The following is a 26573-nucleotide window of genomic DNA, read 5'->3' as shown; positions in this document are numbered from 1 at the left end:
TCTGATTTTCTCTTTGATTTTTTTCGGTAACTCTTTTTTTTTAGTAACATGTTGCTTAGTCTCCATGTGTTTGTGTTTTCCATTTTTCTTCCTGTAATTGATTTCTAGTTTCATATCATTGTGTTTGGAAAAAAATGCTTGATATAATTTCTAGTCTCTTAAATTTGTTGAGACTTGTTTTGTGGCCTAGCATGTGATCTATCCTGGAGGACATTTCATGTGCCCTTGAAAATGATGTGTATTCTGCCATTTTAGATGGAATGCCCTGTAGGTATCTGGTCTGATGTGTCATTTAAGGCCAGTGTTTTCTTACTGATTTTCTGTCTGGACGATCTGTCCATTGACGTAAGTGAGGTGTTGAAGTCCCCACTGTAACTGTTAATTTCTCCCTTTATGTCTGTTAGTATTTGCTTTATATGTTTAAGTGCTCCTGTAATAGATGCGTATATGTTAACAAATTTTTATCTGCTTCTTGTATTGATTCTTTTATCATTATATAATGCCCTCCTTTGTCTTTTTTTTTTAAATAAACTTTGTTTTAGAGTCCACTCTGTCTGATATGAATATTGCTACCACAGCTTTCTTGTCATTTCCATTTGCAGAAATTTTTTTTCATGCCTTCACTTTCAGTCTGTATGTGTCTTTAGCTCTGGAGTGCATCTCTTATAAGCAGCGTATAGATAGGGCTTGTTTTTTTTTTTTTTATCCTGTCAGCCAACGTATGTCTTTTGATTGGGGCACTTAGTCCACTGACTTTTAAAAAAGTGATTGTTCATAGGCATGTACTTATTGCCATTTTGTTAATGGTTTTCAGGTGGTTTTTGTAGTTGTTCTTTGTTCTCTTCTTCTTTTTGTTTCTTTCCTTGTTGTTTGATGATTTTGTTTAGCGGTAGGCTTGTGTTCCTTTCTCTCTTGTTTTTATATATCTATTGTAGATTTTTGATTTGTGGTTGCCATGGGGTTTATAAATCTACTTGTTTTAAACTGATAATTTTTTAAGTTTAAACACATTCTAAAGATCTACAGTTTTTTACTCCCCTCCCCCCATTATGTCTTTTTTGATGGTTCATGTTTATCCCTTAACTGTTTGTTATCATTGTAGTTCATTTTATAATTATTCTTTTTTAAAATCTTCATACTAGCTCACTTAAGGGGTTGGTCCACAGTCTGTGCTATGTATTTGCCTTTACTAGTGGGATTTTTTTCTCTCCTAGAAATTCTTCTTGTTGTAGGCTCTTCATTTCCACTTAAAGAAGATCCTTTGATACTTCATGTTTTAGTACCGATGCACTCTTTTAGTTTTCGCTGTCTGAGAAGCTCTTTCTCTCTCCTTCAGTTGTGAATGATAAACTTGCTGGGTAGAGTATCCTAGGTTTTAGATTTTTACCTCTTCCTTTCTTTAAATATGTCATGCCATTCCTTCTGGCTTGCAAGGTTCCATCAGAAGAATTAGCTGATAGCCTTATGGGGGTTCCCTTGTATGTGACTGTGTTTTTTTGCTTGCTGCCTTTAGAATTCTTTCTCTTGCACTTTTGCTGTTTTAATTATATGTCTTGGTGTGGGTCTCTTTGGGATCATCTTGTTTGGGACCCTCTGTGCTTCCTGTACCTGGATGTCTGACTCCTTCTTCAGGTTCAGAAAGTTTTCAGCCATAACATCATCAAGTACATTTTCAACCTCGTTCTCTCTCTCTCTCCTCCTTCTGGGATCCCTGTTATCCAGATGTTAATATGCTTGATGTTGTCCTAGAGATACCTTGTACTGTTGTCATGTTTAAAGTTTGTTTTTCTATTTGCTGTTCTGTTTCAGTGATTTCCATTATTTTCCAGATCACTTATGCATTCTTGTGTATTGTGTGCTGTTTATTCCCTGCTTTGTGTTCTTCATTTCAGTTACTGTTCTCTTCAGTTCTGATTGGTTGTTTTATGTTTCCCAGTTTCTTGTTAGAATTGTCACTGTTTCATCTATTCTTTTCCCAAGTTCAGTTAGCATTCTTATTAATAATGCCTTGAAATGTTTATCTGGTAAATTATTATTTGTTTTGTTAGTTTTTTTTTTTTTGATTTTTTTCTTGTTCTTTTGTTTGGAGCAAATCCTTTGTGTCCTCAATTTTGGTTAACTGTCTCTGTCTCTGTGAAATTAGGTGAAACAGTTACTGAATCTGGTCTTGAAGGGGTGTCCTTGTGTGGGAGTGTCCCTGTGCAGGCCGCACGTGCCCAGTGGCTTTGGTGGGAGAGCTAGATCTGCACACGTCACGTCTTCCCATAGGGTGTGCTGACAGCCATCACCTTGCGGGGAGGTGGGGCTGGAGATGGAGAGGCTAGAGCCAGAGCCATGTGTGAGCTGGGCTTCTTCTGTGCTTAATGGCTGTCACCACTCTTTTAGGGTGGAGTTGGGGCCCAAGTTGCTGGAGCAGAAGCCCGGAGGGTCAGGTGTGAGCTGGTCTGTTCTGTCTAAGTGTGTACCCTCCCCCTCCTAGTATCTGCACCCTGCCCCAGAGGGGAGCCTCACTGGAGCAGGTGGAGCCAGAGTGGGCACCCTCTTTGGGTCGAGTATGCACTGGGCTGGCCCTGGCAGCCAGTCAGAGCTGGAGACAGCTTCCGATCCACCTCCTCTGCAGAAGCCAGTAAAGGCTGCCCACTGAGGATGCTGTGCTGGGTCCAGGCTGGCTCTGTCCCCCTTGTGTCCAGGTGTGCACCCTCCTCAACTATGCGGCCTTCACTCTAGTGCAGGCCGTGCTGGAGTGACAGGGGTCAGGGCAGTGCTCGGGGTGGCCCCGCTGTGTGCTGGGGCGTTCACGGGAAACCAGCCGGAGCCCGGGCAGTTTCTGTCTGCTTCCTCCGCCTCATTCGTGGGAGCAAGCACGTGTTGTGCTCTTTGTGAGTGGAATATTACCTTCTTACAGTCCTCCTGTAAGTCCCACTGTTTTTTTTTTTAATGCTGAAGTACTTTAATATCCACATCAGAAAGATGAACTTTCATCTTTTTCACAAACACAAACACAAAGATTGCCTCAGAATGAATCATAGGCCCTGATTCCGTAGTAAAAATGATAAACTGTGAAACACACCTGAATTCCATAATTGTGTTGGCACTTACTGTCAAATCTCAATTGTTCATGTATCTGCGCTTTTGGTATTTTCCCTGTCATTTCCTGTTATCCATCATTTGGTTACCCATGGTTACACTGAGGGACTCATCTTCCCGGTTTTGGACCCCAGGGCTGGGGCTCAAACCAGGAGATCCCCGGGAGGATCTCCGAGCCTGTGACATCCCCTCCTGTGTGTGTCCCCTCCTAGGGGCACAGGTCGGCCCGTCACTCCTCCTTCCTGCCTGACCCCTGTGGCCCTTTCTTTACACCTGATTGTAGGAGGGGCTTCCTGCCGTCCTCCAGGTTGTTTTCAGTGAGAATTTCTCCACATGTACATGTATTTTTGATGTGTTCTTGGGGGAAGGTGAGCTCTGTGCCTCCTACTCTGCTGTCTTTTTTTAAAATTATTTTTTTATTGAGGTATAGTCAGTCAGTTTACAATGTTGTGTCGGTTTTGGTGTACAGCACCATGCTTCAGTCATACTTGCATATACATATATTCGTTTTCATATTTTTTCCACCATAAGCTATTACAAGATATTGAATATAGTTCCCTGTGTTCTACAGTACAAACTTGTGTATCTATTTTATATATATTAGTCAGTGTGTGTAAATCTTGAACTCCCAGGCTATCCCTTCCCACTTCCTTTCCCTCCTGGTAGCCACAAGTTTGCTTTCTATGTCTGTGAGTCTGTTTCTGTTTTGTAAATAAGTTCATTTGTCTTTTTTTTTAGATTCCACATGTAAGTGATATATGGTATTTGTCTTTCTCTTTCTGGCTCACTTCACTTAGAATGACAATCTCCAGGGCCATCCGTGTTGCTGCAAATGGCATTATTTTATCATTTTTTATGGCTGCCTACTCTGCTCTCTTGATCTCCACCTACAGCTTTTTTTGTGTATTTGTTTGTAGTGGAGAATAATTGTCTAAGGATTTGACGGCATATTAAGGTCAAACATGACAGTTCCTACCCAGGGGCGCGTGCTGTGTGCCCCGTGCTTCCCCTGCGTTACCCTGCTTCATGACCAGAGCCCCGCGGTTCCCTCATATTAGGAAATTGAGGCACAGAGAAGTTAAGTGACTTTCCCAGGCTGATACAGTCGGTTAATGGTAGAATACGGCTCTAACCCAAATACTCTGTCTTCGCAGTGTCTGCCTCTGACCACTGAGATACCTTTTAAATGACTTGGGAAGTGAAATTACAGTTCAAAAAATAGTTGGATGAGCTTTGATTTGAAGTAAGCACAGCCTGAAAATATTTTTTTCTCCTCTTGCTTCTCCGTTCTTAAGGCTGCAACCCCGTCCCCACCCCAGGAACTCTTTTCTCCTCACCTGCTCATTTCAGCATCACTACTCTTGGTCTGTCTACACTGTCTTCCTGGCCCACAGTGCGCTGATCGTTACGTCAGTCCATTCTTTCTTAGTGAGGGAAGCAGGCTGACTCAGCATAGTTTTGGTTGTGGTTCCCATTCCTTCTCACTGTGCATCCCAAGATATAACCAGGATGTCAGATATTCCAACTTTTTGTTTTTTTTTCAAATTTGACCTTCTCCCAAGTTTCTTTCCTATCAAATCTTAACTATTTCCAAGACCAAGATCTAATGACCAGACCTCCGCAAAAAAGCTTTCCTTTCTCTTCCATTCTAGAAGGGATCCCTCTCTTGCCAAAGTACCTTCTTTCAACATTGTAGCATCATTTTCTTCCTTGCCTTGAAACATATGTCTACATGTCTCATTTCCTGACAAGATGATATGTTTCCCAATGCTAGCAATTTTGACTTTAGCCTCTGGTTCACTGTATCCTGTATTCGGTGAGTTCTTGGTCAGTTTTTGCCAAATTGAATTGTAACTTAAAAATTCAGTGACCTCATGGGCACATATAACCCTCTGGCCAGGGTTGAAGAGACATGTGTGATGAGTTTTGGCTCTGTTTGTGCAGCTTTGAAGCCCACACTCAGTGGATCTGTTGTGCCTCCTTTCAATGCCACTCCCTTGTTAACACCCGGCCGGCTTCATGAAAGTGAATTTAAGAGTTTCCTCCCTTTAACCAATTTTAGAATTTGCAGTCTGTTGTCTGACAAGTTCACACAGTGTGTCTTTTTGTAAAGTATTTCAGCATTCAAAAATGCGTGTTTGTAATGCTTGAATTATTCAGAAAGTAGATAGTTCTGAGAAAAAATGAAAATAACAAACAGCTTATTTATATAAAGATCCCGAGGGTCACAAAATTCATTCTTAATTCTGTTTATAAAACTTCCATGCATTTGCAATTTTAAATAATTTAATAAATGTTCCTCTGAACACCCTATTCTTTTTTTCTGTAAAATAATGTGGAGATATTTGTAGAAGTAAGATATTATAGTGAATAAATCAAGAATTTATTTGTATCTTGATTGCTCCAGAAAGAACATAAAGATACATAAAGTGTTCAGATTATTATAAAAGAAAAGCAAGGCTTGGAAACAAAGCAAAGTCAGAGTCCAGAGGAAATGCCCATCAGAAAATGCCAGTTGGCTGCACATTAGGCTCGCAGATTTTTTGCAGTCCGTTTGAAAAAGGAAACCTGGGATTAAGGCCCACTCACCTGAGTTTCTGTTCTCACAAGACCTGGCCTGTCCTTTGATAATAAGCCAAGATGGCCGGTTAAGCGGTTGCAGCGGAAGTGAACCTCGTGGGTTTGGGCAGAGAATTGCAAAGAGCTGGGTGTGCTTCATCCGAATCTCTCTGGAGCCAGGCCCTCCCCTCACTGCCTCCTCTTGTCCTGTCTTCCCCGCGTGTCTCTGCGGACCTTGCTTCACCACCGTAGGGCCTGCTGTTCTGCAGGACAGTTCTGTCCCGACAGAAGTTGGGCCAGAGACACGCTGAGGGGGAGGGGCCCCTCCATCACAGTCCTGGCAAACCAAATACTTCGAGCAAAAGGATTGCCCAGGGTTGTTGAAGCAAAGGAAAAGTACAAAGCTGGTTGGAGGCTTCATCAGAAGTTTTGCTTTCATGAACCTTGAAGTAATTTGCCTTGAGCAGGAATTCAGTTTTTTTTTCCTGCACTTAAAGCCATAGGGAACTGAGAAATTGGTTTGTAATTAGAAAAAAAAAGAAATGAAAGAAAGCAAATAATTCATTACAAGCCCATTAGTTGCCTTGAAATAAAAGAAGTTTTGGTAGATGCTGTGGAAAGAAAAAGCAGGAGGCACTGTAGCTGTGTTCTGAGGGGCTGGGTGTAGGAAGTGGGGTGTGGCAGGTGACAGTTGTGAGTCCTGGACGAGTGGCACGGACAGTGGTGGGATGGCTTTTGAGGAGGAGGAGGAGGCTCGTTCTCTGCGTGCTGCCTGCCTTCTCTCTTGCAGGCAGGATTCTGGGAGTTGTGGTGGCAAGGGGCTTTGAAAGCCTGTGGGCCTGGACCACCCGCCTCCTGTGTGCTGCGTCCCTCTGTGTCCCGTGTCGCACAGGATGGTCGGCTCACTGCTGCGACCTCACGCCCAGCATCATTTGGGTGATCCCATCTCATCGTGTCATTTGGAAGGACAGATTTCATTTACTTAGTGGATTCATCTGTGCCATGGGAATGATTTTGAGGATTAAAAGAATTTAAAGCACTTAGAAGTATGCCTGGCACATAGCAAGTGCTTTATAAATTCCAAGTCACTTAGTTTTCATAATAACTCTAAAACTACATACTACTGTTATTATTTCTATTGTAATGATGTAGAACCCGTTGTGCAGGGAGATTAAGTAACTTTCAAGATCATGCAGCTCTCAGAAAACCAGTTTCTTCTGTAGAGCACAGGGAACTATGCTCAATATCTTGTAATAACCTTTAATGGAAAAAAATATGAAAGCGAATATACGTATGTATATGCATGATGGGACATTGTGCTCTGTACCAGAAACTGACACATTGTAATTGACTGTACTTCAATTGGAAAAAAAATAAAAATAAAAAGATCATGCAGCTCTCAAAGAGTAGATTTAAACCCAGGGCATCTGGCCCAGCATTTGTTCTCTTAACCACTGAGTGTTACTGCAAGTGCCCATGGCCTGTTGTCTTATGGTGGTTGTGGACTGGCCCACTGAACTGAGATAGAAATGTAGTTTTGTAGGATGTAAGATTTATTTTTTATTACTATTTTTTAACTTTTTTTTTTTTTTGAGTAAAAGTAGATTTATTTAGAGAGAGACACGGGGAAGGAGGAGTGGTTAAGGTGAAGGGAGATACACTCCACAGACAGTGCCGGCCCTCCCGGAAGGCCGCGAGGCGCTGTGTTGCTAGTTTTTATATGCTAACAAATGAGAGGATTATTCCAACTACCCTGGGGAAGGAACAAGGATTCCCAGGAACTGGGTCACTGCCCTCTTTTTGACCTTTCATGGTCAGCCTGGGAATTGTCGTGGCGCTTGTGGGTCTGTCATTCACCAGCTAGTACATTGCAGTGTGTATAATGAAGCTCAGGGTCCACTGGAGGTCGGATCTCCCGCCATCGTGGGCCTCCAGGTCTCCTGGGAGTTGCCTTTTCTGCCATCTTGGTGCTAATTGCTGTGTCCTGCCCTCTTCCTTCCCATCTCATTCCCTCCCCAGATAATTGACTCCCATCATCTTATGCGAGTGCAGAGGGGCAGCGGTCTGTCTTCTGTGGCTGCTTCCAGGGTTAGTAGGGGTATTGTCCCTGCCTGTTGGGGAGTAAAAATGTCTGAATGCCTCATCTAGGGACCCCAGGGGCAGGACAGCTTCCTGTGTCTCGAGTCCAAGGGTGGCATGGGCTGGAGTCTTTGAATAGCCATCATCTTGATGTGGAACTGTTGTAACCGCTTCTGTAAACCTCCTGTGAATCTTCTTAAAGATGAAGCGCCTTTGCAACAGCATCAGTACAGTAACTGTCTATAAACAACGAAAGACAAAAGGCACAGGTAAACGCCTGGTTTCACTGTAGTCGATAAAGAGACTTGCTTACAGTAACTAGAATTACAACTGATTATATTGAACTTAACGTACCACATAATCCTCATATTTTCTTTTACTGAAAAGACACAGGCTGTAAGATTTATTAATAATTTTGAGACTTCAGCTGTGGCTGGCATGTGATGAAGAAGGGTTTGGGGAGGGGTTTGCTGTCTATTAAACAATGTCTTCATTATGATGTGTCTTTCTGTAAGCTGACTGCCTTATGGAAAGTCCGGCATGTTCTCTTTGGATAAGGAAACAGTGTCTTTCTGCAGATTTCTATCAAGTACTTTGACAGACGAGGACCACAAGTACAGCATATTGTAGCTTTATTTGATAACTATAATATTTAGCACAGCATGACTTAACTGAAAAAAGTAGTTTTTATTTAGTTACATTATGCTTTCCTGACTTCATGTGTAATTAGCTAATTATAGAACATTCCTCATTTGCACTGGGGAAAGAGTGGAGAACTTGCACTTTGTTCAGCTTTACGGCGGTACAAGAAACAATTCTCAGGGCTAGCCCCAATTACAGGTTGGTTAAGTGAAACTATTTGAATACGGACAGTGTCACAATTTATTAAACATTTACCAGTTCATGTTGTAAATGGGGGCATACTCAAGTTGTTTTAATTTAAGCAAATTTTTACTTTCCCTATGGTGAATTCTATATTTTTATGACTTTTATAAACATGATGGAGGAATTAAAACATTCAGACTGATTAAAAGTGATGGAATCTTCTTTGCCATTATACCCCTAAGTCCTGGGAAGCAGTGTGTGTGATTGATGAAGATGAATGAACGGAGGTGACTCATTCTCAGTTTGGGGCTCCACTCCAGTCCACAGAGTTTCCAGCTGCATCTGTGAGCTCCCTTTTTCCACTGCACATTTGAATCACCCGAGAAGCTTCAGAAGCGCCTAATGCCCAGTCCTCACCCAGACTTGTATCCCCAGCAGTGTTCTAGGTGCTAGGGATACAGCATTGAACAGAAGTAGGCAAGCTCCTGCTTCAAGCTGACATTCTAACCAAGGGAGACTGAAAATACATCAGTAACTGTAAGACGTGACAGGTGGCGTTACAGGCTATGGAGAAAAAACAGCATAAGATAGAGTAAACACTTAGGTCAAGGATATCTAAAGCTTGGTGAACCCCTGCCCCACATTCGGCACAGCTGTCGTGTTAGCCGTTGGCCGGGGAAACACTTGTTCCCTTCGTTCCCCCTCTTTTGTGACTTCCTTTATCCTCTGCTGAAGCGTCATCCTCTCGTCCTCTGTGCCTCTGTTTCTGTAGCTCCCAGCCATTAACTTCGAAAGTGCGCAGAGCAGCATGACGAAGTCTGAGCCCGCCATCGGGGTGGCCGGGCACAGGGCTCGAGGGCAGTGGCACGAGTCCACGGAAGCCGTCGAACTTGAAAATTTTAGGTAAGAAAATCCAGTAAGTCCCTTGCCTTCCCAGCCTATCCTCATTAGCCCAAAGATTTATTTCAGTTTGGCACAGGAGCTAAAACTGAAAACCATTTTAAAATTTACCATGGGGATTCCTCCTTCAGTAATTTAGATTAGAAATAGTGTGTAAATGACAGGCCAAGTGGCTGCAGGTGAGACTGACCTGGGAGTTTCAGGACACCTGGCTGACATCATTTGGCGTTTGCTCCATGAGGAAGTGGCTCAGGTTGTTGACTGGCTAGGCCGACTCCAAGTTTTGTCTTTAGCTTTTGGTCTGTCTGTATCTTGCCGCAATGAGGCGACATAAAAAAAGCCACTCCTGTGAACAAATGTGTTGGCTGACGACTGGGGTTGTCAAAACAACGAGGCTTTCAGTCCCTCACCTTTCACACAGGAAGTGTCAGCCTCTGTTTCTCTCTCCTGTTGCGTGCAGACCTTTTAGAAGCTGTGCATTCTTGTGGCCACCACCCTCCTGGAGCTGCTTCTCTTGGTTTTACAGTGTGTTAAAGTCATTTGGCACGAAGTGCCATGTAAATAATGAATTGGCATGAAATCTCAATAGAAATGTTTTAGAACGATCATTTATCTATTTATTTGGCCTAGGTTTCGTTCCCCTGTCATTTTATGACAGTGAATTCAATAGTCCACAAGTGTTTCATAATACCACATGAATTCATATTTTTCAAATACACGTTTAGTGAGGAACACAAAATTCTTTAAAAACTGTTACGTATTCAGTCTGCCCGTGTTCATTACTAAGAACTGTGACAGCCCTCACCTGCCTAGGGTAGGGACACACAGTCCAACGAAGGCAGGACAATCCGAACAACACCACAAGACTCCAGAACCTGCCTCTGAGGTGGTATGTTTGTGTAATTCCAGCGTTTTCAGCCTAGATCTTAAAATTGATCTATTTTCATGTGCGCAAAAATATTTATTATATATTTTATAGCACTGTGACTCTTGTGTATTATCTCTTACCCGTTTCCAGTTTTAAGGTAGAGTGCATTGGGGGTATTTTTAACCTCTCTGATGGCTGTAATAACTGGGAAAAACAGCTGAGGCTAGACTATCTCATGACTTTGTTACACACACACACACACACACACACACACACACACACACACACACACACACACACACACACACACGCGTCAACCACCTGTGTTAATAACTCCCTGTTATCTACAAGGAAATATACAAGGCATCCACTGGTGTGAATAGCAGTAGCAGCCCACGGGCTGGGTGGGTGGCAACATGAAGTGAGGGACACTTATCCAGGGACACTGGATAATGTGCCCAATCACTCTCTCTCTCCGTATGCCCTTTTCTTCCCTCTCACCAATTTTAGTTGCTAAGTATCTGTAGGGAATAATTTAGTTAATCTGTAAAATGAAATACATATGCTTTACTATAATCTTTATTATTAACTTTGTAATTGAATTTCTGCTTCCTGTTTTAACAGCTGATACTTGCCTTTCATGGTACATTCAGTTCCAAGAGTCCTTCAGTGTTTGCATGCATATGAGTGATCTTTCTCTGTGGTGGTAATTTTGAGGCATCCTAAATAAGTTTATTTATTTTATTACAAAATGCTTTTCTGTCTCTTTCATCTCAGTATAAACTACAAGAATGAGAGAAACTTCAGCAAACACCCCCAGCATAAACTCTTTCAGGAGATTTTTACAGCCTTGGTGAAAAATAGACTCATATGCAGGTAAGATTGTCCCACGAAAGACAAAGACACTTCCCCAAGAATGGCGTATTTTATAATCTTATTTCTAGCAGATAGTTTTAAGTTTCTAAGATTGAACATAATGCTGAAAGGATAAAGCAGAGCAGAGGGCATTTCAAAGGAGGTGAAAGAATAGGCATTGCGGAGGGTCTCATTAAAATCACTCTGCTTAGGTCTGAATTGAGCTGAAGTTGATGATTGACAAGGCAAATGGGAAAACACCCAAGTCACTGTTTTCCTTATTTCGAGTTTGGATACTCAGGAGACATTTATTTCAGAGACATAGGGTAGTACCATGGCCAACATCCTCATGGTACAGTTTTACAGTCAATACAAGCTTCCATTAAATGGGCCGCCGCAGCCTGGACCTTGGGGAAAGGATGAGTGTGTGGCATCCAGCCGCAGCCCGTGGACGACATTTCTTCTGAGGACCAAATCAAATGTTCATTCCTTTGCTCTCCTCTGTCTTAACCCAGGTTCAGAGAAGGATGAGCTAGCAGGTCCTCTAGGTTCTCTCCTGCAATTATCAGGGGTTTTCAATGAACCTCTGACCAGTGCTGGGTTGCAGTCAGGAATGAATTTTCTGCCTGTTCTGGGCTGCTTGCAGTGAGAGCTGGCTGTGCTGCCACCAGGCGTGAAGGGGGCTCCCCACAGTCTTCCGTGGTGGGACCTGGTCACCTTCTTTTCCCAGGACGTCCAGACTCTCCCCCGAGCACTGGATGAAAAGGCCGTGAAGAATCTTGAATCTTCTCCGGCACTTTGGGACCTGGCTACATAATTTAGTATTGCATATTTAAGTATTATACAGTGACTGCCAATTACTTTGGTTTATTTGTTGTATTTTTTGGGGGGGGATAATTAGGTTTGTTTATTTATTTATTTTTAGAGGAGGTACTGGGGATTGAACCCAGGTCTTTATGCATGCTAAGCATGTGCTCTCCCACTTGAGCTATACTCTCCCCCTCAAATGCATTGATTTAGTTTGAAACAATCCAGGGTTGGGACTGCGTCTGTCATGCCTTTGTACCTGGTATAAGCAGAACATTATTAGACCAGCTCAGAGGATACAGGAAGCCCAGACTCTTCACCAAGGTTGCACAATTGGGCCACAGCTCAGGTCCTTACAATACGCTCAAAGAGTGTTGAGAGATTATTACATTACGAACATTACAAAGGACCTGAAGTTGTCCTAGACTGTTTCCTCTTGAGCTTGAACAGAGTGGAGCAATGGTTAGTAGCAGGGTGGCCATTGGGAATGGGGCTGGGAAATGAAGTTCTTTAATTTGCTTTGAAGACAGCTATCAGAGGCTCCTCGGGGGATGGCCAGTGGGCCGTTTGTTGGGTTGGCACATAGCGGGAAGGCAGATTTCCTGTACTAAAGATGTAGGGACCTTACTGTGTCTCTACACTGAAGCCATTAGGTGCAGGAATTGTTAGGGGAAATAATTAGGTAAGAGTTGGCATCCAGCAGTTGAAAAAGATCTTAACAGTTCTAAGTCAAGAGCTCTCTTGTCAGGACCTTTTCAAATTCGTAGTAATTTATGAGGCATCGTAGGTGGGATGGAGTTACTGGCTTGCAACACGATCAGTCCCTGGAAGTCTTTAAACCAGAAAGAGACGATTGTAGATCTCCTTGCTCTCACAGTACAAGAGGAATTTAGGAATGCTGAGCATCACAGGCATCCTTTTATGTCATCCTTTCACTGCTGACAGATTGTTATGTTCAGTTCTATTCTAAAAGCAGGGTTGGGTAAGATGGATTAGTAGCAAGGTCTTCCACTGTTTCTTACCCCATGTAACCTCACTTGTTTGGCCAGAGCTACCTTTTTTGTTTCCTCTCCCTCTACCTGTAGACTCATGGAAGAATTCCACCGCGGGGCCTTGTCTGGTCTGGCTCCCTATCCTCTTTCTTTGTGAACATCAGATTTCATGTTTACTGGAAGGCTTGGATTCAATTCAATAGACAAATTATTGAGCATCACTGTGTGCAAAGAAGAGAGGGAGCAAATGGTGGAAAAGGAAGAGAGGGTGAAACTACAAGATGAGTAGGACATGTGGCCCCTTTCTTCTTAGGGACTCACTCTGGTCAGCCAAACAGGTCCCCACTGCCTCAAAGGAAAATACGGTAAATACAAACCATATAAAGACAATCAAAGAGTGGGATGAGACTGGGGGGTGTGGACTTTGATCTCTGGTGCAATTCTGGTTGGAGACAAGACTGGGCATATTGAGGATGCTGGGCCATTCAAGTTTGCCCTGAGGATGTGGCCGATGGGAGCTTGGTCTCGTCTGTTTACGCCCAGTTGACGTTGTTTTTGTCATCTCTCTCCTGTTTCACTTTCCCCAGCGGAGTCTTCCCCTAAGCCACACTGCTGGATCCCTTTTTCTAGGTTCTTTTCCCAAGGCTGACCTGTGATTGCTCCTTTGTTCTCAGAAGTGAGATTATCAAGCAGCATCTGAAATGAGGCAGATTTGTTAATCCAGAGTCAGATAAGGCAGACACCTCAGGGTAGATCTCAAAGGGCAAGTGAAGCTACCATCCCTGAGCCTGGGGTTACTCCCGGTTACATGTGTTAATGAATCCTGGTGTGCAGCAGGGTAGGGAAGCAAAGTTTCATCGTCCAGCTTTTCTTTCTGCTGTAACATTGTTGTCCACGGGGGAGCCTGCTGTTAGAAAGTCAGTCCACCTCTCTTTCATCTCATCTGCGTGTGCGGGAAAGCACAAAGTTTGCTTGGTGTCCACGGTGGGGTTGTCAGGAGGTTGTGCAGGGAAGGAGGCGTTGTCACGAAACTGACACATTTCCAGCTCACCGACCACTTATAAACTGACCTCTCCTTCAGTATCTCGTCTGTGTAACTGTTCTCTGAGACCCTCTCTGTCGGTCCATTCCCTCTGATTGCCAGGCGGTGTGAAAATTCTGTAACATGTGATACAAGTAAAACGTAATCTACTTGTGAGATGAACTGGTGAGCCTGGCTGAGGATGCAGCATTTCATGAAGTTGCAGCAAGCAATGGTGCTGAACTGATGGGGTCCTGACGAGTGAGGTGCTGGGGGCATCGGCCCCTTTGACGTTCGAGGACCATAGTGTTGAGAAGGAAGGTGACAGGATGGAACTTCCAAAACGCATGTTTTGAAGAACAAAGATGAGGAGAGGCCATTAGGGAAAATTGATGGATCTTTCTAACATGTTTGCAAAAATGAGCCTCTTTATGCTACAAAAGGAAACAGTAAATTCAGGGATATTGGGTCATGTGATATGATTTTGTCAGAAAACAAATGCCAGACAACATCAGCAGAACCCATTCTTTGTTCTAGTTATTAGGGCAGAGTTGCAATTATAACTTACACCTTGTTTAAGATAAAATATATCTTAGTTTCATAATATATTTTTTAAAATAATATTTTAATTAAACCTTGTCCCCTGCTATTTAGTGTGAAATATGGAGTTATTTTAAAGTGAATTCACTCGAATGCCTCTTCCTGGTATGATTACCCTAGAATTGCCAGGATATTGCTTCTTCCCCCACCATGTTTCAGGTTCTCTGATTTCAGTTTAAAAGAATCCACTTGATCTAATAATAAGCATGACCATTTTTTGTCCAAAAGTTCAGTCACTTTTCTGATCAGAACAAGTTGGCATCCTTATTACTTTACATCACACCTCCTGACGTATCTGCTGCAAATTTGCAATATTTTGGAAACGAGTCGGTCAGAAGTCTACGTTGGGAAGCCAGCTATACTCTCCACAAGCGCTCGAGAAATGCTTGAGCCCAGAGCATCACAATCCTGCTCAAAATGTTATTGAAAGCATTCCAGGAAGTTCACAGAAGCCTCTAACCGAGAACCTGCATAGTTATTTGTTTGCCATTCACACCTTTGCTGTCCGTGTCCACGCTGGGACTTAGGCTGCAGTGCAGGTGACTCTGCTTTTGAATTTACCTTATCTTCAGCCTTGGCTATCCAGACCCTGGCACCGGGGATGAGAGGGGAGGACCAGAAGGGAGGAGGAAGCAGCAGTCTCTTCACTGTCTTAAGTTTTTTGGCTTTTTAAAAAATATTATTATTTTTTTTTTAGTGGGGGGAGGTAATTAGGTTTATTTATTTTTATTTATTCCTAGAAAAGGCACTGGGGATTGAACCCAGGACCTCATGCATGCTGCTTGAACTATACCCTCCCCACTTAAGTTCTTAAAATAGATGAAATTGATAGAGAGATGCGTTTTCTGTGATTTTTATCTCTGCAGGTAGACAGGCTTCCTCCTTCCAAGGAAAGGAGAGGCCTGGTCACTTTGGGAAGATCTGCCAGATACTTCACACCTCCCTAGAGAGGTCTTCAGGTCAGCCTCACAGATGAGACAGAAGTAAGGGTTCTTTGAGATCCCCACGGTCTCAGGTTTGGGCCTTTAGGTACTTAAAACACCTTCTGATGGTCAGGGTGGAGCTCTACCTCCTTAGCTGGGTCACACATTTCCTGGAGATCTTGTTCCTTCTTGGCCTCATCTCACCCCTGCCCCGTGCTTCCTGTGGCTCACCAAGGTCAGGGCGAGCCCTCTGTTGTTTCTTGGACAGCTGTTCTCTCTCTCTCATCTCTGAGCCTTGGCCCGTGCTCATACTTGCCTGACGCCTGCCATCCCCACCTCTTTGCCTTATTCGCTCTCTGGCCCCCACATGGCCCTGGGCCCATGTTCCTCCCGCTGTGCGCTGAGCTCTCGGACAACGTGGCTTGGGCCTTTTACTCCCATTTCAGGCCATTGACACTGGCTTTATTGGAGAGTGTGGAGGCTGAGAGTCTTCATAAAGTGGAATTTCTCTGCATTAAATTTTTTTGATCACTGTACAAAATTTGAAAAAACAAAATTATTTTAAAAAATGGAAATTTACCCTTTACACCACTCTTAGAAATAGCTACATTAACTCTTGCTATGTTTCCTTACAATCTTTAAAAAAAATTACGTACTTTTTTGCTTCTTATGTGAGAGATTATTATGCACATACAAAACTGTATTCTGCTTCATCCAGGGTAAAATCCTTTAGAATCTTGCCTTCATGTCTCTGTTTTGTTCACAACCTTAAGTGTAGAAAGGAAGAAAATCAGCTTAAAGACTCTCAGATCCCATGTAGTTCTCCTCAAGCAAATAATGATTCTTGATTAGCCCTTACATTTTAATTCCTCCTAAAATACTACTTAGAGTGTATGCCAAACTTAAATTGTGTATACGCACATACACATACATGTGTATATGTACTGAAAAATGCCATCCAGTGAGAGGTGGAAGGCCCCCTGAGGACAGAATCCAGGCCCCCTCATTTGATAGATGCGGTAGCTGAGAGGCTGAGGACGAGCCCAAGGTCCTGAGGCACAGCCTCGGCTGGTTCTCTACTCATCCACCCAGCTGATTGCTGGCTCCTCATTAACCCGAGTGTACTGACAACTGGTTTCCAGGCCTGCACCACAGAAGAATGCCACCTCAGTGGTCATGTCCTCTCTTTTCTGCTGTTTACCACTGCTTCTTGTGAAACTGATTCACTTGGATGTCAAACAGGCAGGGGGTGAAAATGTCCCTGCCTCTCCAGGAAAGGACTGCTTGCTCTTTGGCCACACATAAGCCCCAGAATCAGCTTTAAACGTGACCAAATCCGTAAGTGGCAGCTTCCCATCAGTACAGGAGCTTCTGAGAACCAGGCAAGAAGCTGGAACACATCCAGGAACCACCTTTCCGTGGCTAACATCACTCGGGCCCCAAATGTCCCTGCTTACGAAAGTCCACCCCTCCCTGAGCTGCTCGTCAGCTTTGCTTTGGGAGACTGTCAGGCACGGCTGTCTCTTGTTAGAAATTCGTCTCTCGTTTCATGTATTGATTGGTGGATGTCTCTGGGCATCTCAAAGTTAACGTGCCTAAAGCACACTCTGACCCTTGACTCTCTCTGCTGTTCCTAACAGCTCATCCAAAAGGACCTTTCCAGAATCTGTCACATCATGTCAGTCCTCTGCTTGAAGCCTTCCCATAACTCTGGAATCAAAGTCCAAAACCCCTATTCCTATTGGACAGAGCTGCGCAGATGGGCTCCCGCCATCTCTCTAGCTTCAGCTCCTTGCACTCTGTCTTTGGCCATTTTGTTGCAGCCCCCGAGGGCTTCCTTGCACAAACCAGCGCACTCCTGCTCAGGAGATACTTAACTTAGATACTTAACTCTTCTGCTTTGACCTTGACTCACTCTTCAGTTCGTGCTAATCTTATCAGGGAACCCCTCTCTGACTCAGCATACCCAGGACTCCCTAAACCCCTCAGCTTTGTTGTTATTCACTGGTCACCACTGATGTGCGTTTGTATTTGTTTGTGTGTATTGCTGGTTGGTCTTCCCCCCTAGAAGGTAACCGCTGTGAACGCAAGTGTGTGGTTTCGCCCAGGCGGTCATTGTGGGTGTGTAACAGTGCCTGGCTCCCAAGAGGATGAGTAAATATTTGGAAGGGTCGTATCCCTGAGACCCATCAGCTCTGTAGGAGAAACACCTGGAGCAGTCCTTTTTTACTGAATACTTGTCTGATTTTTGGGACCAACGTGAGCCATTGGAGGGGCTTCTGACAGGGTGCCAGGTTTAGTGGATGACACAACCCATTAAGAATGGTAGGACAAGTCAGTAAAGATTCTTGTAATGTTCACTTATAATTCACGTCTTGACGTGTGTTCTTACTTCTTTTAAGTTGTGCATGTCTGTTTTGATGTGACTTTTACTTTTACAGCTATCCAGAAAAACAGGACTCTGCCTTATAGAGTTGAAGGTCATATTTATCTTGAAACAAGCTTGACTTCTTCCACTTTTTAAATTTTGAGTCAAAGGTGGCAGTTTGCTGTTTTTGCTGTTGTTTTGTAATGAAAAGGGCACTCCAAATAACACCTGCTCTGAAGATGCTGCCTTTTCTGGGTAGAGACAGACGAGGTCGTCACCTCTGGCATTTGCATCCGCCCCTGGATGGAATTAACCCCAGACCACGTGACTCTCAGTATTCAGACCGCAACTCGGTGACTGGCATTTACATGAAGCGCTCACATGACATGTCGGTGTCTTCTGCTGTGAGACTCCGCCTGCCCTTTCTCTGGTGGTGCCATTTCCCCTTCTCTTTTCTACATGGGTACCAGAAACTGGTATCCGACGCTGCAAGTGATACGGCAGGTGGTCATGGCCAGGGCGGTGGGGGCCGGCCACACAGCCGTGTCCGAGCAGTCCTGTGAAAGTGGTGGCGGCCGTTCAGTCGTAGGAGGGGATAAATCCCTGCCTGCTCACGAGTCTGCCACGGGGTGGCTGCTGTGTTGGGACACGTCATCCAGGAAACACTGTCCACCGGCAGACGGGGTTTTCAGCGCGACCTCAGAGGACCCCTCTTCACTGTGCTGGACACTCTCATCCCCACGGCAGATGTATTTAAGAGTTCCTTGCTTTCGGTCAGGATGAGGATGGAGGGGACTCATGGGGAGAGCACTGGCTGGGGAGTCAGGCACCCAGCTCGGTTACCTGTGCGCAGCCTCGGGCCAGTCACAACCTCCTCCAGGCCACAGTTGCGAGACAAAGGCCCCTCGTCCTTATAACCCATCACTGTTAGTCTCTGTAATTCTCTGCTCACACTAAACTCAGTGTGTTTCCTTGTCCCCCCGCTCTTGGCAAACAGCGCTGTATCATCTTACAGGACATGCCATTCCCTTTGAATACCAGGGCTCCGCCCAGTGAGCCACGTCCTTGCAGGGGGTTAAGGGCTGGGAGCCAGGAAGGGAGCTCAGTGCTCATGGAGGAGGACCCGGAGGACTTGGACACCAGGAATTCTATTTACATTCACAGCAGCAGAGGCCAGAATCATGGAGAAATATTAATAGCTTTGGGCCACAGTCCCCAAATTGCAAAACAACAAAAAAATGCCATTTGCTTGAAACAGAACTTTTCAACTCTGAGACTTTTCTAGAACTCTTCATGTATTTACACTCCTTTAGTAGTTTAAAAAAAAATTCTGAAATCCTTTTTTTAATTTTAATTTTTAATTTTAATTTTTTTAAATTGAGTTATAGTCGTTTACAATATTGTGTCAATTTCCAGTGTAGAGCACAATTTTTCAGTCATACATGAACACACATATATTCATTGTCACATTCTTTTTTGCTGTGAGCTACCACAAGATCTTGTATATATTTCCCTGTGCTATACAGTATAATCTTGTTTATCTATTCTACATGTACTTGTCAGTATCTACAAATTTCGAACTCCCAGTCTGTCCCTTCCCACCCCCCTCCCCGCTGGGAACCATAGACATAGAACACAAACTTGTGGAATTCTTTTTTTTTTTCAGAGGGGAGGAGAAACAAAAAAATGTTTCCTATTTATTTTAATATGAAAAAACATTGGGAAGGTCATGGATTTCCTCATGCAGATTGTATCTACTGAACAGGAAAAATCCCAAGTGCACACATATTTGCAGCATGAGTCGACTCTTAGTATGTCCCGTGGCTTCGCCCCTTAAATAACGAAGAGGAGCCGGATTAACCTCAGGAGGTCGCCAGCAGCTGTTGTAACTGGATGGTTATTCCTGTTAGGTCTTTGGGATGTGGTGTCTGTGCCGCACTCGGCATGCTCCACGCTATCTTTAGCTGACCCAGCACCTGCAGGGGAAACCGGTCATGCGCCCGCTCCCTACTTACAGGATGAAAGGTGTTCTCTCTGTAACGGGAGCCTCCAAATAACCACCTCTGACTTGCCAGGGTTCCCACAGGTGATCGTTTTAAATTCAGAATGTCCTTCAAATCTGCATCGTTTTCCCCCAAGGTCAGGAAGTCAGGATGAACTCCAGTGCAGCTTCCCAGCATGGCCTGGGGTAGTTCTGCCTGGCTGGGTTGAGCCCTGCCTCTTTTTTTCAGAAGAAACTGAGCGTTGCCCCCGAGGCACGGGGGTCACAGTCAGCGTGCCCGGGCTGGAGGCGGGCGGCTGTGGCCGGCGGCTCCTCCCAGGAGCCCTGGTGGTGGCAGGAGGAGTAATTCTCAACCAGTGATGCTCGTGGGACATCTTGCTCAGCCTTTGCCTGCAGAGCCAGGCCTCGCTGAGGGCTCTAATTTATAAGAAGCACTGAAACCTCTTTGGGAATATAAGGCTATGGGAAAAGCACATTTCCAAGTTCCTTCCCATGAGCTAAGTTAGTGGATGGAAGGAGCAGCCAGTGGCTTGGGTGCAGTGGGGTAGGTGGGGGGCACCTCCAGGGACAGGGACCACAGACGCTGATCCTGCCGCCTAGGGAGGTGTGCCTTGTGCACTCAGGTTTGAGATGTTCAGGTCTGGGACCAAGTTGAATTTCTCAGGATCGTGGAGGAGTCAAGGCTGAATTCCCCACTAGAGGTCAAGGATATTGATCCTTGATTGATTGATGAGACAAGCCAGGCGAGGTTGGCCTGGGACCACAGCTCAAGAAAATGCTCCACTTGACTGCGGGGCAGATCTTTAAAGTGTCTGAACCTTGCTGGGCGTACAGCCAGCTCAGCTGTGGAGGTGGGAGAGGATGGGAGAAATTCTGTGGATTCTAGCCTGAAACAGCTTCCGTTAGCTTCCTCTGTTTTTCTTAGCTGTGTATGGAATAGCAGACACATTTTGTTTCAAGTTTTTGTTGACATTTGCACCAGGTGCCCGTGTTGGACTAACTGGGAGGGCAGTGTGAAGCACGTGTGCCCTGGCAGGGCCCACCTCCCGCAGGTGATGCAGGGGCGTACACAGCCATCACCTCTGTGCTCGGCGGTGCTCAGCCCCGGTCCTCACCGCAGGAGTTCAGTCCTGCTGCACTGGCTGCTTCTGCACCGTGACATGCACTTCGGTTAGAACAGCTACTTGTGACTGGCCTCATGTCACATCGGAGGACATCTGCATAATTGTTTGGGAGGTTCCGGGGTGGCAGAGTCACAGGAGGCTGCTTCATGGGAAGCAGCAGAGGCCCAGGCTCACAGCCTTGCCAACCCATGTGATGGGGTTGGTGTGGCTGGGGGTGTGGGGACAGGGGCCGTGGCGGGAGATGGGGTCCGAGATGCAGCCCGAGGCCTGGTCCTGCAGGGCCTTGTGGGCCTGGATGAGGACTGAGGAATATGTAGTAGGGACCCCCTTGGCTGATGTGAGAAGGCTGAAGTGAGGACAAAGTGTGTGTCAGGCTCTGCAAGTTCTAGCAAAAGGTGGTGGTGGCTCGAACCAGGGTCCTTAGCGGACAGGGGAGAAGTGGTCGGACTCGGGAGATGCTTTACAGGCAGAGCCGTCAGGATGTGTTGGGGGATGGATGAAGGATGTGAGGGAAGTGAGGAGGCAAGAGCAGCACCCCAGATTTGGGTCTAATCGGCTGGAGGATGAGGCTCATGGGGGCGTCACGGGTTCCATTTCAGACGTACTAACAATCAGACGGAGACTCTGGATGCCTCGGGCTCCAGCCTCCCTCGGGGCTCTGTCTGCCCCCCTCCGCAGCACAGGAAGCCTCTCTGAAGTTACTAGTATGAAAGTATGTCCTTGAGTGGCAGTGCAGTGATACCTTAAGTTAAATATTTCTCCAGAAACCTGCTGATGCCATTTTGGATATTAGAGATATCCAGTATTTGAAGCAGAATGTTCAGTGGTTTTTTTTTTTTCTCTCTGAATAGGCCCAGTTGCATTAGTTGCCTACATGCTTGACTGTTCGTAGAAACACCTCCCATCTCTGTCCTGATTCAGCTTCTCCACTGACTGTTGTGATGAATCTCTGTGCTTGTCTGTTGGTCCACGTGGAGCCTGTAGTCACGCTGCTGCTCTGCCCAAACTCTTATTCGCTCCTCCCTGTTTCGGTCGTGGTGCTTTTCTGCTCAGTGGCAGCGGCGCCGCCCTCTCCTGCAGGCACAGAGCCCTGGTGCCTGCGGATTTGCTCCCCCATCCTCTGCTGTGACAGCAGTTCTGGGTGAAGGAAAGCCCAGAGTGCTTGCCCCCCTGACACGAGGTACAACTCACACTGCAGAGGGCCCCGCTTGGCTTCTGCCCACCCTCCTCCCCTCTGCCCCCCCTCCTCCCCTCTGCCCCCCAGCTCCCAGGGAGTCCCCCAAGAGCGGGTCCTTAATCACTCACGTGCACACCAGTCTTCATCTCAGAGTCTGCTCCTGGGGAAACTGATCTAAGAAAATGCTTCATCACAATGTTTCTTACAACGAGCACTGAAGTGCCCTGGGGGCCGCAGAGAACCCCCCAGAGGTGTCATGGGATATTTTCAAACTTCAAGGAAAACAGCGATACACAACACCTGTCAGACACAGTGCGAACCAGTCAAGGTTCAAAATCAGGGAGAGGAGGAAATTGAGATAATGGGGCTGGGTCTGATCCCAAGGCTGGAGAAGTTGTGTAGCATCTGCAGGTGCTCACAGCTCATTAGTAAGTAAGCCTGGTTAAGAATAAAATAAAAATAATTTTCTCTTAGTGGATGTGTATTATTTTTTCACATGGATATCAAGCTACCAGGGTATAAAGTCTTGTTAAGTTGGACCCTTTAGCTGTTTCCTTTGATCAGAGGCTGCCCTGAGTCAGTCAGGGCCCTGGGAACCAAATAACTTGGGGGGGGGGCTGTACTTCATATTGATAATGAAAGTTTCTGTGTGTTTGGCATTAAAATGGGTCAAGTCCTCGAATACCGCATAACGGTCCCCGTTGCGGACTGTTTGAGATAAGCTACTGTTCTTCCTCCAGACGTTTTTCATTCGCCCTGTCAGTCTTGTGTTGTTCGTGAACTGTCACGCTGGTCTTTAAATGTGAACAAACATGTTCTGTCTTTTCTTCTTCCAGAGAGTGGGTTGATCGAGCCCCGTCTCTCCATTTTCTGAGAGTGTTAATTTGTCTGAGGCTGCTCATGAGGGATCCGTGTTATCAGGTTGGTTGAAAAAAAAATTTTTTTTCCCCTTGTTTAAAGACGAAAGAAACTGGCGGGCTTTGGTTTGAAACAGAGCTTGGTAACTTGTTTTCTCTCTCACAACTCAGTAGCTCCCATGTTTGGTAGGTGTCTCACCTGCTATTTAAAATGATAAGAGAGAAGTGATTTGATGGGGACAAAAACACCTGTGTATTTCCACGGTGTTACCTCTGGGGTGAGTGGGTGGGACTTCCGGTCTGTGTTGCTCTTCCCACTTCAGTATCAGTGGCCCCCTTGTGCTCCCCAGCAGGCCTCCGTTTGGGTAAGAACACTGTATATATAACATTAGTAAAAGTGTTCATGAAGGAAGGTGGTTTTTTGCAGGAGATCTAGTTTTTTGACTTACAGAAGTTAGCAAGATACTTGCTTTAGAGATGCTCTGTTTGCTCTGGAAATTGATGGTGCGCGTGTCCCACTGCTGGCCATCTTCTAAACTCCTGCCTTTCTTAATCTGGTTCTTGACGGGCTGGAACAGAGTTGACTGGATTGCTCTCTAAAGGAAAGAATTCTGTGACCTCCTTTGTTTATGGAATTTTTATGACCGAAACACACATTTAACCAAATCTCCCCTTGACTTCCAGTCCCTCCATAGACGGGGATGCTCTCTGAGCCTCTCCTCCTGGCAGTCTTTCCACAAAGAAAGCAGTTGTTTAACATCTTAAGCTGCCAAGAATTTTTGGCTGAAGTCACAAAGCAACGCTGGGTTTTACTTCAACCTACGCCAGCGCGTGTCGGCAAGGCTTCACCTTCGCTGGGCATTCTCTTCCTCTCTTTTTGAATCAGCATCGCAGGAGCCATGGGCGGCTGTTCCAAACCATCTCAGCCTCACAGCCAGACGCCTCCTACCCCTGTCATTGTCATCAGATTGCAACATTTTCCATGTTACAGGCAAAACGGAGGCCAATCCCAGCAGGAGCTCTCTTAAGTTCTGTGTTGCTTGAAACATTGGACTTACGGTGCACCTTTACTGCCCTTCTTGTTTCTGAAGAAATGTCTCTCCTCCTTGCCCGGGTTCGGCCTTCCATCTCTCCTCTGTGTTACGGTATCCGTGGCTCCCTGTCTACTCCCTCTTAGCCCCAAAATGCCCTTCCCTTGACCCAGCTGTCATCTCGCCCTCATTACTGCTTTCATTGAAAGCTCAGACTGCATCTCTAGAACTCAGCCCCCTTTTGGGGGACTGACGTGTTGTATAACTTTTCCCTGCCTCCTCTGTCCAAGGTCTCTCTGGAAGATAAGATCGCGTAGTCTTCTGGAATTAAAGGAAGACGTAGGTTCAGAGATTGCAAGTGTATTGGGCATCCCAAGGAGTAGCCTCGTCTCAGTGAACCCACCGTAGCACACTGCTTATCAAAGATAAAGAGAAAGATGTTAAAAGCCCCTAAACTCCATTACGTTCAGTCATGGAGCTGAGCGGCCCTACCTCAGCCCTGTGTTCACTCCCAGCCTCTCTATAGCGCCCACACCTTTTATCACGCTTTCTCTTTGCCTTCACTGATCCCGAGAGCCTCATCGTTTTGTGCTTTTCTGTAGTATTTACCTACTCCTTCTTAATCCTGCCTTCCTCAGTGTTAACCTCCCTCAAAGTTCTTTTCTTTGTCATCTTCTCTCCTGTCTTCCAGGCTCTTGGCATCAACTATCTTTTTTTTTCCTGATATAATGCCTAGTACCAGCCAGTGCCCGGAATAAAATGATTATTCCCAGGGCATGGTTTGGGAAACATGGACTTGGTTCCATACTGTCCACATTGACTACTGGATACATGTATTTTTGCCAAGGTAAACATTTGAAAATGACCATGACCCCTCATTTAAACATTATTCTCTCCCTGGTGTCTTCTCCCTTCCAAGCTTCAAATTTAAATCTTCCTGTCAACGATGCCAGCTTTCAGTCTTCTGCCCTCGTCTCACTTTTCACGGCCTGCTGGCCTTTTCTCGCTTGGACAGACCACCAGCAGCTTAGCCTGTCTGAGCCTGAGGCTCCTCCAACCCAGCCTGTCGCTCTCGCCTTCCCTGTGTTGACTGTGTCCCTGCCTCCCGCCATCTGCCTCACCGGTGGCGATGCCGTCTCCTCCTCCCATCCCTGCTCCCAGCAGGTCTGCGGGTCCTCGTGTCTTGACATTGCTTGCTCCACTTGCGAACCTGCCCCGTCTCTCCACTGCCCGTCCCGCTGCCCCTGCCAGCTGGGCGCAGGGCTTCCGGGACCCCCCTTTCCCCTCCAGTTCGTTCCAAGACTAGACGGAAGTCCTCACAGCTGATTCTGTCAGCCCCTTGGTCGCACGTTTTCATCAGGTCTGCCTGGCCAAGTTCAAACTCAGGCTCACATCCAAGTCTTCCCCCAGTTTGGTCTCGCCCTGGTTTTCTGTTACTCTCAGTAATTCCCTTTGTGGAGTCATGGAACTGCTTTTCAGGGTGATAGAACGCCTTGCTCTTTCTACGTAACTTCTCTGACCTTTGAGCCTGCTTGGATTTCTCTTTATTTTCCTGTTTGCCCATTTCTTCTCAGTAAATCTGTCCATCCTTCTAAGCGCGTGCAGAGGCTGCCACGCTTACGAAGTTTTCCTTTGTCCTCTCAGCAGGGGATTTGTTACACATCCCTCCTCTGGAGTGTCATGGCATCTCCTGTACAACTTTCTTGTAACGCTTACCAAATCCAAGTGTCTGTATATCTGCCTTCTGCTTCCCTGTAGCTCAGTGCAGTCAGCCAATGTCGTCTACATATTTGTGTCCCCTTCAGGTCCTAACCCTGGGATCTTACTCAACAGAGATAGAAAAAACATTTGAGTCATCTTAAAATGTTACGTTTATTTTCATATGTATAAAATGTCCTACCATAATTAGTGATAATGTATACAGTATTCTTGTGTTCTGTACTTAGAACTCTTGCAAAGTGACTAGCAGTCGTAGGAATTCAAATGAGTAGGTGGTTACAGAACTGTTTTTGATTGAGTTATAAATGCACCTTCATTCTTAATTTACACCTGGGTGTGTTGTTGCCAAATTCACCTGACACAGAATAAGGGAACCTTGAGCCCGAGGGCCAGGAGCCCCTGGGCCTTTCCCCAGCGCCCCCTCGGCCTCAGGGCAGGACAGGATCTCGCGGTCACCCTGGTACTAGACCTGGGGTGACAGCAGATGTTTGTATTTCAGGTAACTTCCTTGTGTGCGTGTGAAGTAAGGAGAGAGGTGTCAACACAGCTTTAAACATGTTAGGGCCGCCTGAAACAATGTTTATCCGAAGACAAACGTCAGTGTGGGTAACCTGAGGGCGTCTGCCATCAGCCGAGCGCCAGGCTAGTTCCTTTCACGACTCCAGCCTCCCAGCGTGCTCTTTCTTACACGCAATTTGGGGCAGTTTCAGAAGTTCCACGCGGCGCCTTCTTGTTGGGAGCTGGTTTTAACAGCCTATATCAGAGGGCATTTTCCAATG

General features: G+C 45.6%; 1 protein-coding gene across 2 annotated transcripts in view; it reads left to right on the top strand.

Annotated features, from left to right (window-relative positions):
- The window catches only part of NEK10 (NIMA related kinase 10), a 162462-nt gene that overhangs the window by 8975 nt on the left and 126914 nt on the right, over nt 1–26573 (top strand). For both annotated transcript variants that reach the window (XM_072940891.1, XM_006200747.4), the window contains exons 4-6: nt 9323–9453; nt 11096–11194; nt 23024–23108. In XM_072940891.1, coding sequence (XP_072796992.1) covers nt 9323–9453; nt 11096–11194; nt 23024–23108 — 315 coding nt within the window. The remainder of the gene's footprint in view (nt 1–9322; nt 9454–11095; nt 11195–23023; nt 23109–26573) is intronic.

Source organism: Vicugna pacos, chromosome 17, assembly GCF_048564905.1.
Source record: "Vicugna pacos chromosome 17, VicPac4, whole genome shotgun sequence".
NCBI classification, from domain to species: Eukaryota; Metazoa; Chordata; class Mammalia; order Artiodactyla; family Camelidae; genus Vicugna; species Vicugna pacos.
Note: the sequence above shows the minus strand (reverse complement) of the source record. Positions and strands in the feature narration are given on the sequence as shown.